Below are 12,924 nucleotides of genomic sequence, written 5' to 3'. Positions count from 1 at the left end.
ATTTCAAAGGATCAGTCTCAAGTAGTTTAACCCCACAATGTAGGCATGTAGATAACAAAAAACTAATACTAAGAGGACCTCTTTCACAATTAAAGACAAAATTCTGTAATGCCATTTGTTGCGGTTGTAGTTTAAATTAAACTTTCTGCACTCTTTGTAACCCAAACCCAACTGCGTTCTGCTGACAAATGAGAGATAGGAAAGGAAACTGGAATAGAAACAGGAAGTGAAATTGACTAACCAGATCAATCTAGTCTCACTGACAAACAAACAAACAAGAAAAGTGGAAAGCAAATTTGTTTTTTTAAGAACGACTTCACTCTTTTTACTGTAAGTTGTAATAGTAATGCAGGGAAGGGACTGATTTATTTAAACTCTGAGTGAAATTCACCCGTGTGTGGAGGGCCAGCTTGATATCTATATACAGTACCACTTAAGTCCTACCTAAGTCTTCAACATAAAGATTAGCTAGGTCTTAAGTAGTGCACAGGCTTCATGGTGGTTCTCTGCTCAGACGTGAATGTCACCTGTATGATTTAATTTTGACAGGGTCCTGTTACACCCTCACTTTTGAGATTTCTGCTTAGCTGAGACTTAGGCCCGTTACTAATTTTGGAGTAGGGAGAAGAAAGGGCTGTTTAGCAGGCAGTGATCGGGAAGCAGGAGTTACAATGTGCTTATGGTTTTCATAAGTTCTGGCAGATGCTGAGTGCCTTTGACAGTGTAAGACTTAGCACTGACTGCACTGGTTTCAGCAGCCCACCTGCTACGTTCCAGTGTTTTTGCTTTTTCTGTTAGTTCTTTAGGAGAGGAATAAAAAAACATAAACACAGCATCCTTCTGAGACCGTCAGCCCAGTCTGATCTTCACTAGCCCCTGTGTTGTCTCCCGCTCCCGGAAGGTCCTGTGTCTCCTTTGACAGCAAACTTCATTCAAATCAGCCTGCTTTTGAGGGCCCTGTCCGGTGTCTCCTGGAGTCACAGTCACTAGGGTGAGTCTCACGCTGCATCTCAAGGGCTCTGTCCAGAGTCCGGCAGCCTTTCCAAACAGGCTGCTCTGACGGTGGCACCCTTCTCACCAAACCACGTGGGATAGCTCTGAACTGGTAACCATCTGGACGATGTTGTGTGCCATTCACCGGGAGAGAGTATGGTTGTCCTGCTGCGGAGAAGGGACCACGGTGCTCAGCTGGGTCCTGCTGCGTTTCTCAGTTCCTGTCCAGTCATTCAGGCAACCTCTCAGCTCTTTAGCCACAAACAAAGGCTCCCTCTCCGCTCCCCCCACAACCCCATTATTAGCACTAAGCCAAGAACGCTATATACTGGGAAGTGCCAGCACGTGGGTTCTTGGCCAAACAGACCCTAACTACCCGCCTTGGACCAGTCACACACATGGCCTAACATTTACCTGTCACCCTAAAGTACTCTGAAAAACCAAGGTGACCTTCAAGCATTTTTGACGTTGTAGAACTAACTTCTTTCTGAGCCTAACCAGCCCAAGGCAAAGCCTCGAGCCCGGGCAGCAGCTTCAGACTCTTCTGCAATTCGTCTGTCCTTCCCTTGGGGAACACCAAACAGTTATACTACTCAGGCCAATATATATAGGCACCATGTATATATATGTTTTTGTCACTGTTCTGCACGTTAACAAAGAAAACCAACCCCACTAGCCACTGCTCAGCCTTTTCTCCCGCTCCCCCATCCTCCCATGGCGTGTAGCCTGCAGGAACGTGAGCCACAGAAGCCTGTCTTACGTGGCCCGATCGCACTCTCCGACAGTCAGTTTCAAGGCTCCTTCCTGGTGCAGCGTCTTTAGGGCTTTGAACTCCAATGGCATGGTGTGGGGGCTGGCCTGGGAGGTGTAGCCGTACTTCAGGCTGTCATAGTAGTGGTATTTGACGGGGTTCTGGTTCTGATCCCGGGGAAAAGGCCAGAAGCCATAGAGATAGATCCTGTTGCAGAAGCGGGTGGCCAGGGTGTACATGAGCAGGCCGGTGGTTGGTCGTTTTATGTGCACTTTGTTTGTTAGCCAGTACCTGGAAAGGGGGAGAAAAACAAATCCTGTTATTCATGCCATAGCAAGACTCGCCATGCGCAGCCTTCATGTCACATACTGTCCCCTTCCCTTCCTCTGCCCTCGCTACATCAAAGACAGATTCAGTAGTGAGAGATGGCTGATTGATGTAGCAGTTCTGCTGGCTAAGAAATAACTACTGCTGCATTTGGTTCATGACTGAGCAGCTGTCTCTCTGTCTAGGAATTTACAGCACACTTGTCACTGAGGTATCTGAGTGCTTTACCGTTCTTCAATCCCTTATGAAAAAAAACTCCTACAGTAGTGGCCCACAGTATTTCAGTCCATAAACATCTTCCTTACAGCAGAGAAGACCAACACTAGAGACAGGTCAAGTAGTCTCTGTCAACCTCTCAAAACACACACTCCCACGTACATTATATAAGCAGCTCATTGTTATCACTGATGCATGATGTCTTGACTCTCTAGTAACTGTAATGGGGTTGTGAACATTTTTGACTTTGAATAAGGGGTCGCTGAGTTGAAAAGCTGGAGAAACACCGAACTGCAGACTATTAAAGCCAGTGCTCACCTCTGTGGTCCCTTGTCAGAACATACCACAGCATTTTGGAGTAACCGTGCATAGAGCAGGAGCAAGCACTAGTGTTACTTAGATGGTTTGGGGCCAGCACTGTTAAATACTATATTATTTTTCATGAAGGATGACAGAGAAGATGGGTGGAAGTTGCATCCTGTTGCAATGGGTCAAGATACAACAGAAGCCCTATTGAAAGTGGGAGTGTTTTGGGCTGTGACTAGAAAATACTGCAGTAATATTGTATTGTCACAAAGAATGTTACTAGCTCCTGGAGTTTGACAGCACAGAGCATCTGTCTGCCTTCCTGAGCAGAGAGCACTGTAATGGGGGGAGGGTGGAAAATCTCCCCCAGGTGTATCCTTTCCCTACCGAATCACATTGATATTGTCCATGTTCTACACCTGACATCCCTGGCTGTAGACTGAACTGCCTGTAGTGCCCGCAGCTGCTGCTTGCCTGTGATCATGCTTGGCTTGCACTTCCCCAGAGTCAGCCTGTTCAAACGCCTGCCATGGGGTATGTTCACGTTAGATGCCCATGGATTATGGTTAATTGGGATTTCAAAGAGCCTCGTTTCAGACTCTGCAAGGCTGACTGGGCTTTCGATAGGAAATGCAGAGCAGGGTTTGGCGGCTCTGTGCAGCATTTCTGGGAGGTTGCTCAGCATTCTGAACTTCGATTTTGCCCTCACAGGTCCCACTCCACAGTGCAGGCCTTTACACTTGCGTGCATTCCCACTGACTTCTGTGGGACTCCTTGCAGGTGTCCACTCAGCGGAATCCCTGTGCAGGAGCTGAGCCTCAACCCTGCAAATTAGCTTTGCTGAGGAGCCATGAACATTTAGTAGCCCAGGTATAAAACCTACTTGTCTGCCTTCGATTAGATGGGGGGAAAATGACACTCCCCGAGTGAGCTGGTGAGTAGAAGTTTGTAAGTGTAGCTAAGTTGGAGTAGAACTCTCAGGACATGCTAGGAACACAGTCCTGCTTTCCTGTAGGTTAGTGGTGGTGACTGCTGGCTGCTAAGCATTCACATCACCTGCTATCTGAGCGCCTGTGGCTACGGCAAAGCACTCTGCTGTGACCTTTCTGGAAGGAATGTCTTGGTAAGATGGTGCTCCTTCGAATGGCTCACCTGCTCGCCAGACAGCATTTGAGAGGGGTGATGCTTCCAGGGTCTGCCAGGGAAAGAAACATGGTGATGTGCAGCTGCCTCTGAAAATCCCTGCTCAGAGGCCTTATCCCTGCAGCTTCAGCCCGGCCCCATATGTTGTCGTAAGAGAAAAGCAAACTTTGCTATTGTAAAGCCGCACAGGGTTATCCCACAGGTGGCCGCGAAACAGCTGTGCCTGTGTATGTCACACGGCAGCCCAGAGGGCAGCCATTAGACCAATACAGCCAACGAGAGACATGGGCTATTATTACAGCCATTTAATACTGAGAAGCCAGGGAAAGTCCTTCAGCAGGGAAGTTACTGTAATCCAGCTGCACTGGAGATACCTGTAAAGCCAAATTCATTCGTTCGTGCTGGTGGAGTTACACCAGGGATGAATTTATCCCATAAAGTTTAACAGCCTCAAAATTCCCTCTGCTACCGCTGCCAGTCTAGCACCGGCATTTTAACAGTATCTTATATTGTGCCACACCTTGGGCCGTCATACAACCCCACAAAGCAGAACACTGGCTGCATCGCAACCTATCAGAGGTATTTTTTTCAGGGGTTGTTTGTTTATAGATACCAGGAAACCTATGTATGGACCACAGCCTTGTTCAAGTTCCACTGCAAAGAATGGGAGGCCCGAAAGGATACCCAATGTCCCAGTCATAGAGACAGCTGAACCGTTAACGGTAAGTCTACATTGCAGTCAGAGATGTGACCGCAATACATGGAGATGTAGCTGAGCTTGCTTTGATCTAGGTAGCTCGAATGACAACAGCAGTGAACCCATGGCAGCATGGGCTGTCCAAGCCCACCCAGGACCCTGGGTATGTCCTCCAGCAGCTAGTCAGAGCTGCCATGTCTTCACTGCTGTTAGGTGAGCTAGCTAGATGCATGCTAGCACAGGTAAATGGACACGTGCGGAAGTCCCACTTCTGACTGCAGTGTAGACAGACTCGATCTGTCTCCACTGCAAAACAAACCCCACGGCAGCACATCTGAGTGCCCAGGTCAACTGACTTGGGTATGTGGGGCTCATGCTACTGAGCTAAAATTAGCAGTGCAGATGTTCTCACTCAGGCTGGAGCCTGGGGTCTGAGACCTTCCCCCTTGCTGGGTTTTGGAGCCTGGGCTCCAGCGCCAGGGAACGTCTATGCTCTATTTTCAGCCCTATAGCTTGAGTCCCCACAAGCTGGAGCCAGTTGACCCTAGGCTTGGAGACTTGCTGCTTTGAGGTTCTTTTTGCATTGTGGCTATACCATAAGGGTTTTAGTAATTGGGGCCTTAGGGCTGGAGTACCCAGTAGCAGGAGGGCATGAGCTTCCCTGCACTTCAGCTGCATTTCCTGGAAGGGGAGATCGGACAACCCTGCAGGCAAGGGGTGAACGACTATTTGTAAAGCCCCTGCCCTGAGGGGAGAAGGCCTGGCATGTGTGGTTTCTGGTTTGCACTTTTGGGTACCCTGGAAAGGGAGAGCTTTTGATTTGGCTGGCAAGCCAAATTGCCCAACTGCTAGGAAACGGAGGTACTGAAATGGGGGAAAGACATGGCTGCACCTGGATGCCAGACAGATACGGCCACTCTCTTGCAGTCCCTCCTTGCATCTATGTACAAAGTCTGAGTAATGCTTGACGTTTCATGTCATTTTAAAAAATGTTTTAATGGTAGAAAAAAAACCCAGTGCCAGCAAGAGGAGCAACCCTACAAAAACAAACTTATGCATGCAGCCCAATATTCACGAGTAACCCTACAATAAAAATCCATGCATCTTTCTCCTGTATTTCCTTGTATTGCAGATATGAAATTCTGACACCGAACACTGAGCCAGAAGTACTTCTGGGCGGCACATGGGCAAAACATTTTCCCTTCTCAACATCCAGGGATCTGCTAGTGCCAGTTGGCAAAGGTGCCTCCCGCCTTAGTGCTGAAGACTTGGGAGGGAGGGAGGCTCCAACTCTGGGCCCTTCTGGAGACAGAGAAGATGGATGTGTGAAAGGAAAGAGCTCAAGGGTTGTAAAGCGCTCGAGCTATGGCGCCGGCTCGACTGTGGTGAATGCATCTCGTCCTCGCTTTGCGGGAACCGAGAGCTCCTCCGGTGATGTCTGGAAAGGACACAGGGGGCGCTATTTAATGGGCAGCTTGTCATAGAGTATCAGGGTTGGAAGGGACCTCAGGAGGTCATCTAGTCCAACCCCCTGCTCAAAGCAGGGCCAATCTCCAATTTTTGCCCTAGATCTCTAAGTGGCCCCCTCAAGGATTGAACTCACAACCCTGGGTTTAGCAGGCCAATGCTCAAACCACTGAGCTATGCGGCCACATGAGTTATGCAGGAACAAATCACTCTCTTGTCGCTTTCACTGCTCTGATCAATTTAGACAGCATCCACATTGCCAGCGCATGTGCTGTTCCCAATTCGGGAGAACAGCTGGGGACTGAAACAAACACTAATTAATTTTGCAAACCCAAATGAGGCTGTCTGGGTGCACATGGGATGCTGTGTCAATAGCACACCTTTACTATGCAAGGTCCGGGATTTTAATTAGGAGGCAAGGTAATCTTGAGGAAGGCAGTAATTATTTTTCAAATTGGCTACTCCAATCACCATAACTATTAAGTGTAATGTTTTATGGAAGCAGACAGCAATTAAAGGAGACAGTTAAGAGGAAACTCTGCAACTTGAGACTCCCCTTTCCTGAGCTATTCTGGCAGTCTGGACCTTCTTCAGAAGGTAGCTGTATGGCATTTATGTAAATAAATCGTCAGAGGCTGAAGCAGCCACAGAGAAACGGGCTGATGTCTAGGTGGGCCTGGGTGAGTAATAGAAACTGTAATACCATCAGGCAAAAGCTGTCTGAAACAATTCTTGTACAGGATCCACAATAGTTACCAATGAAAAACCCAGTTAGATCATCATGTCTGTCCCCTGTAAGGACAGGATGCAGCTGCTTATGATGGACCTGTTCCCTATTAAACGGATACTTGATTGTAATAAAAAAGGCAATAGCTTCAAGAAATAAAGCCCCAGCAGTCTTGTGCTGCTTGGGACACATTGTTCCTGTGTAGCATTGCTAGAGGGACTATCTTTCGTAGATGACTTAAAACAGAGATCCTGAGCCCTGTGGTCACTGGAAGGTCCCATGGAACTGGTTTTTCCCTAAAAGTAGACCAGATATAACTGCCCCAGTTAGAAGCTGACCAGGACACTGGGCTGATGTCAATTTCCAATACAATTCCCAGTGGCTCAGTATTCCTTTTCACCTTGTCTTTTAAAGTGTTGCATAGCATTAGTGTGTGCTGTTCAACGCTTGGTATGTTCCACTCCAGAAGTGGTTGTATCCTAATCCTGGAGGAAGTGATCTCTGTGCAGTACCTCTGTATTGTAAAGTAAGTCCTGTGAGCCTCCAGGATGAAAAACACTCTGTCATTCTCCTTCGTGAAACTGTAGCCTCCACCGAGGATGGTGGCGGTTCCTCCACCCTGCACATCAATAAGATTCACAAGTCTCCCTTCCACTCATCTCTGCTTAGCATCACTCTGCATAGAGCCTGTCCGTAATTTGTGTGGAAAAGTTCAGTGTGCGGAAAAGTTCTGCACAGCCAGACAACATTGTGGGACTGCCAGCTGTTCGTTTCAATAACAGGGAGAGCTGATTTGCAGCTAAACATCACGTCTGATCCCCATGCTGATGGGTCCTACAAAAGCCTGGGTTGGATTGCATGTACCCTTTGAGTTGAACAGAAAAATCCTGTAATAGGAGAATGCCACTAGTGTGAGTATAAGAAACCCAGGTCAGCCAAGAAATCAGGTTATAGGAGCATCAGCTGCTGTTTTTCAGCGATGAACGTCACAATAAATAAATGTATTTATGTATGTATGTATGTAACTCCAGGCTTTTTTAAACCAACTTATTCATAAAAGTGAGATAAAAAATCAAACACACTCTTCTGGAGAAGCTGGTCCCTCACTGGCAGAAACATGCTATAGGTCTGCCCTCTATACAGCAGTCAGATCAGTGGGTCAAATTCTACTCCCAGTTACATTAGTAGAAACCTGGAGTAAATCTATTGCAGTTACTCCAGATTGACGTTGGTGTAACTGAGAACAGAATCTGGCCCATTATCTGTTAAGCGCCTAGCATGCTGTGGCTGCTATACATAATCAGAATGCACCTAAAATATAGGGACGATCATCCTTCCACCAGGCTAGCATCTGGCAGACCTATTCTGTCGGTCAATCTAGGTTCTTAATCTACCACGCTTAACTATGTAATAACTGAACGCCATATAAAACAATCAAACTTGCATTAGTCAATGTAGAAATGGGACCAGATCACCTTAACGCCCCTTTAACTTTGGCAGGAATTTAGATTCCAAAGCTGGATCAAGATCTGAATTTTACAGTTGGCCCTTACTGTATAACAAGCCAGATCAAACCCCTGCACTGTGCAGAGTTTGGAATCCACAACGACATTCAAAGTGTGTGGCTTAGGCCCATCTCTAACGATCAGACATAAAATCAAGTTGAGGGGAGAGAAGCCTTCACACATCACCAGTGTCTCTTGCTTTGAAAGTAAACAGCGCAGCCTTTACTGTACACAGAAGCTGTTATGTGCCATTCAGCCGCTCTCTCTTCATTCCCAATTCAGATCCTTTCTTACAGCTCACTCCTTGTGGTCTAACTTCTCCTTTGAAACTCACCTTAGCCCTTTGCAGTGACAGCTGTGTACTTTTCACAACATAAAGAGGAGAGAGCGTGAAAGTGACTCTCAAGAGAGCTATATGCCTGCCTGCCTTTTCCTCGCACTCCAAGCAGGAAGACATGTCCCTCTGGGCATATCCCCCTCCTATTACTTTCCTTTGCCTCTCCACTCCCCCACACCTGTCTGTTTCTTTTGTCATTTGTTGACTCTATCTTCACCTTGTAAGCTGGGACCTCACCTGTAAAGCCTCAGGCTACGGGTGGGACAGCGCAAACCCTAGGCCCCACTTCAATCCCACTTTAAGTCTTATTTTGAGGACGTCAGTGGTGCACAGACTTTGCGCAGGGCCCCCCCTTCACAGGGATGAATGTCACCCATTATTACTGCTCGGCCTTTTGGCTAAGATCAAGTGTTTAATTATTATTTGTGCTGCTGTAGTGCAAGCAGCTCCAGCCCTGGGCCAGGCCCCGTAGGTGCTACATCTGTACAAATGCAGAACACAAGGACCAGTCCCTGCCCCAGAGAGCTCACATGACTCGTACTCACTATTCTGATGCTGAACGCAAAAAGAGACCCCGTCCAGTAGGTTCAGGCTAACATTGATTTATCCATTTTTTTAACAGAGGGTGTTAATAAAAAGCCAATAAAATTAGAAATGGTCCAGCGCCTGGAGGCCATGGTGAGGGGTATAGTGACAATGCCAGAATAGACAATGGAAGGCAGACTGAAACGTGTGCATGAAGTTTCTATACAAACACTTACACTCAAACCTCCACATACACAGCCATTTAAATTTCACCCCCCATTCTTTTCTCCTACCTCCTGCAAATGTACGTCTCTAACACAAGCTGCTTGGCAATGAGATTACAGGGCTCTTAGGAGCCACTCACAGCTGCCTTGTCAGGTGGCTTGCTTGCTTTCCAGCCTGTGAGGGAACCTCTCAATTCTGCAAGCCCCTTGCCAGCTTGTTCAGGGGGCATTTTACAGAATCACTCAGAAGTGCTTGTGCATTCCAGGAACCTCATGGCCCCAGGGCTGCCCTGGAGTGCTGGCTGCAGGTGTGATGAGATATTAAACCCCATGTTTTTAGGTGCGGCTATTCTTATTCCTAGGTAGAAATACCATTTTAGAACTGCGATAGTCTCTCCCCCCTTCCCTGTGTCCCTCATGTCAAGATGTTCATGCTCCTTTGGCCTCCTGCCTTAGAATAGGATGACCAGACGTCCCAATTTTATAGGGACAGTCCCAATTTTTCGGTCTTTTTCTTATATAAGCTCCTATTACCCCCCACCCCCCATCCCGATTTTTCACACTTGCTGTCTGGTCACCCTAAGGAATCCCATCCACACCATAGGGATGCACAGCTTGTCGTGTCTGACTGCATAAAGACGCCCTCTTTGCCTGTTCCACAAATCATCTGGAATTTCCGATACCCTGCTCCACAGCATGGCCCTCAGGGTGCCTATTTAAAGTGCATTCCTAGCCAGAGAAGCGATGTTTCGGCTGCCATCAGGGTGGACAATAATAACCAATATTTTACATTTACAACAGCGCCTTTCCTTCCAAAGGATTCCAAAGTGCTTTCTGAACAACCCGGCGAGATCTTGTTCCAGCCACCACTGAAATGCAGCCGTCTCTGGGTGGAAGACAGCCACATTCTAGCGATGGTAAATAAATTCCTACTCTGGTTCCACCAGATCCTCACTTCTGATCCTACCCAGTGCACAGCTAAACAGCTTGTAAGACACAACTTTCTCTCTCCAAAGAGTGCTGTGGAATCTTTAGTAACTCCAAGCGTCAGGGCTGCTTGGCTGGCAGACAATCCCCGGCCCTGTCTTGATGACATTCAGCTCAAGCTGGCTTAAAGCTCACAAGTCCAAAGATATTTCCCCCTAACAGCCAGTTCTGAACATTCCTCCAGAACGGTCACTACATTCCTGCTATCCTGCGCAGACCCCGGCCCTGCGAAGGTTTAATCACGAGCGCAGTCTCAGCCGTGCTCCTGGGCTAGTGCAGCTGCATAAGCAGCTCACCTCTCACCCAGCCTCAGTGCAGCGATTGTCGTCATACTGGAAATTCACCCGCCAGCTTCTCTCCAGATGCTCTCCAAGCCAGCTAGTGGCTAACCCTCCGAAGTGCCCATACCCAGCCCTGTGTCCCTGAGGGTGACCTGGAGTCAGGATTGCAATGATGCACCGCTAGTCATTCATTAGCTCTCAGTTTGTGAGCTTGTTCTCCTGCCACTGGACTGATAGGGACGAGAGCCAGAGCGGGAGGGCAGGTCAGTCTGTCGCCTTCATGGCTGCAGGGCTGATCCTCTTGGTGGGGTTGAGCTCACTCTGTGCCTGTAATTGAATTAGCTCTGTTCTGTACCAGCTGCCAGCTCTCCTCGTCCCCTCTCCTCACTGCCATGCTCATTACAGACGTGACTAGTCTCGGGAAGAGCCAGCAATTCTGCCCTTGTGCCGCTCACTTCACTGGCTGCGTGTCCTGGCCCCTGAAGCCTTTAACTAGCCCAGTGGCCTCTGCTGTAGCTGTGACCAGTCATGCCACATGAGCCTGCCTGAAACTGGAAGGGGAGACCAGTCTGCCTTGAGTTTAATGGCAGCCCAGAGCCTCACTGAATGGGAGCCAACGTGGTACTTAGGATCTGTAGTCTATGCCTGGTCAACATATATCCAGCTTCCATTTGTAAGCAAGCCACCTGTGCACCAGTGCTCTGGCCTTCTTGGGCACCCATCCTAGCTCTGGGCAATGCATCAGTGCCATGGCCTTACTGGGCACCCATCCTAGCACCGGGCAGTGCACCAGTGCCATGGCCTTACTGGGCATCTGTCCTCGCACTGGGCAGTGTACCTGCCTCCTGGTTTGACTGGTGCTGTCTGGCTGGGCACCCTCGCTCACAGGAAACATTGTCAGAAGGCTGAGAGAAGGATGTCCCTTCCTAGCGTCCCAGTGTGGTTCCCTCTTGCTAGCAGATCCCATCAGATTCTTTACACTGTCACTTTCCGTGTCCTGAATAGTCACCGAGATCTGCTGATAGGGAACTCGATCCCAGAGCAAGGGAGCATGCACGGAAAGAGGCCCTGGGAATGCATCCCCAATTGCACCGAGAGACGCCACCTAGGGGCTGCCCGTAGCACTTCTGAGCCTGGCACTTCCAAGGCCCCAGGGTTCTGGGACGTTCACGCTTTGTGGCTCCTCCATCCCCTCATTCACTCAGGATCGCCAGCCCCGCTTCTCTAGCAGCTGCACTATACAGGCCGCATGCAGCTCCTCTTGCCAGCCTTGCATCTGGTTTATTTCGGGAGACACTCGGGAGAGTACAATATCCATCAGCTCCCTGTCAAGCCCTGACAGGCCTCCATTTGGCTTGCTCTGTGTGCCCGAGGCCTCCAGCCTGGCTTGATAGGCTGCTGCCGCAGGGAGCCGTTCTGCAGGGCCCGGCCAATCAGCGAAGGAGCTGCAGCATCAGTAGTCATGATCCATTACCAGACTGGCCCATGGAGCCCCTCCTTCGCCCTGCTCTCCTCCCACCGGGAGACATCACGAGGACCTTGCCAATATCTCATGCAGCGTCTCCTGTGGGGAGTTTCTTGCACAGGGACGTGCTGCAATCATAGGATTAGCAGCCTGTTGATTTAAAGGGCTTATTACAGGAGCTTAATTTTATTTTGACAGATGAAAGTAAGTCAATTACAGCTGGAAATAGCTCAAGGTTTGGGCTATATTTTGTGCTTCCTGTGTCCTGTAGGATCCTTCCCCCACTTCCTTGGATAGTGACTCTCCTGCCTGAGAGTCCTCTGACCCAAAGGAAACCACCACCCTGCCAAGGGAAAACAGGTATTAATTTTGAGCCCAATTTCTGGTTCGTCCAGACAACAGGATCCCCCTGCTGTCTGCTCAGGTGGCCGTGCTCTGAGTCAGACACTTGTGCAAACGTGTGCTCAATAGTCCTTTGGGTTTGTTTCTGCTGAAAACCAGCCCCTGCTCCCTTCACATACACACCGGCCCTCAGGTGTGTTCCCAGGAGCTGCCCTGAGTGTACACTTGGTGGTGACCGTTCTGCCCCGCCCAGGCTGGGATAAGGCTCTACGCAGCGCAGATCAATGGATCAAATGTACAGAAACTGACAACAACGCTCTGGGAGGAAAAACAACGTTCGTGGGGGAGGCAAAGCCACAAAGCGGCAGTGGGAGGGGAGTGCACGTGCAGACAGGTGTGTGCACAATTCACATCCCAGGGGAAAAACACCTCTGCAAGGAAGGGGTTGCTGCTGACCCCCCTTCAGAGAGCAAAGCTTGAATCATCTCTAATAGTCCAAGCTGACAGATCATGGCTCAGCTGCCCATTACCCAGTGGATTCTCCTTTTCTCCCTCTTTGGTTTACATGACACCTCAACCCTGCATTAATAAACCCCTTTCTCTTGGTGCCTAAACCACTACTCATCTGACC

General features: G+C 48.9%; 1 protein-coding gene across 2 annotated transcripts in view; it reads right to left on the bottom strand.

The window, feature by feature from the left end:
* Positions 1 to 1,597: 1,597 nt before the first annotated feature.
* Positions 1,598 to 12,924, bottom strand: part of ST8SIA2 (ST8 alpha-N-acetyl-neuraminide alpha-2,8-sialyltransferase 2) — a 38,645-nt gene continuing 27,318 nt past the window's right edge. For both annotated transcript variants that reach the window (XM_073304211.1, XM_073304212.1), the window contains one exon: positions 1,598 to 2,035. In XM_073304211.1, the coding sequence (XP_073160312.1) occupies positions 1,750 to 2,035 (286 nt within the window). In that variant the 3' untranslated portion in view covers positions 1,598 to 1,749. The remainder of the gene's footprint in view (positions 2,036 to 12,924) is intronic.

The sequence above is a fragment of the Lepidochelys kempii genome, chromosome 10 (genome assembly GCF_965140265.1).
Source record: "Lepidochelys kempii isolate rLepKem1 chromosome 10, rLepKem1.hap2, whole genome shotgun sequence".
Classification (NCBI taxonomy): Eukaryota; Metazoa; Chordata; order Testudines; family Cheloniidae; genus Lepidochelys; species Lepidochelys kempii.
Note: the sequence above shows the minus strand (reverse complement) of the source record. Positions and strands in the feature narration are given on the sequence as shown.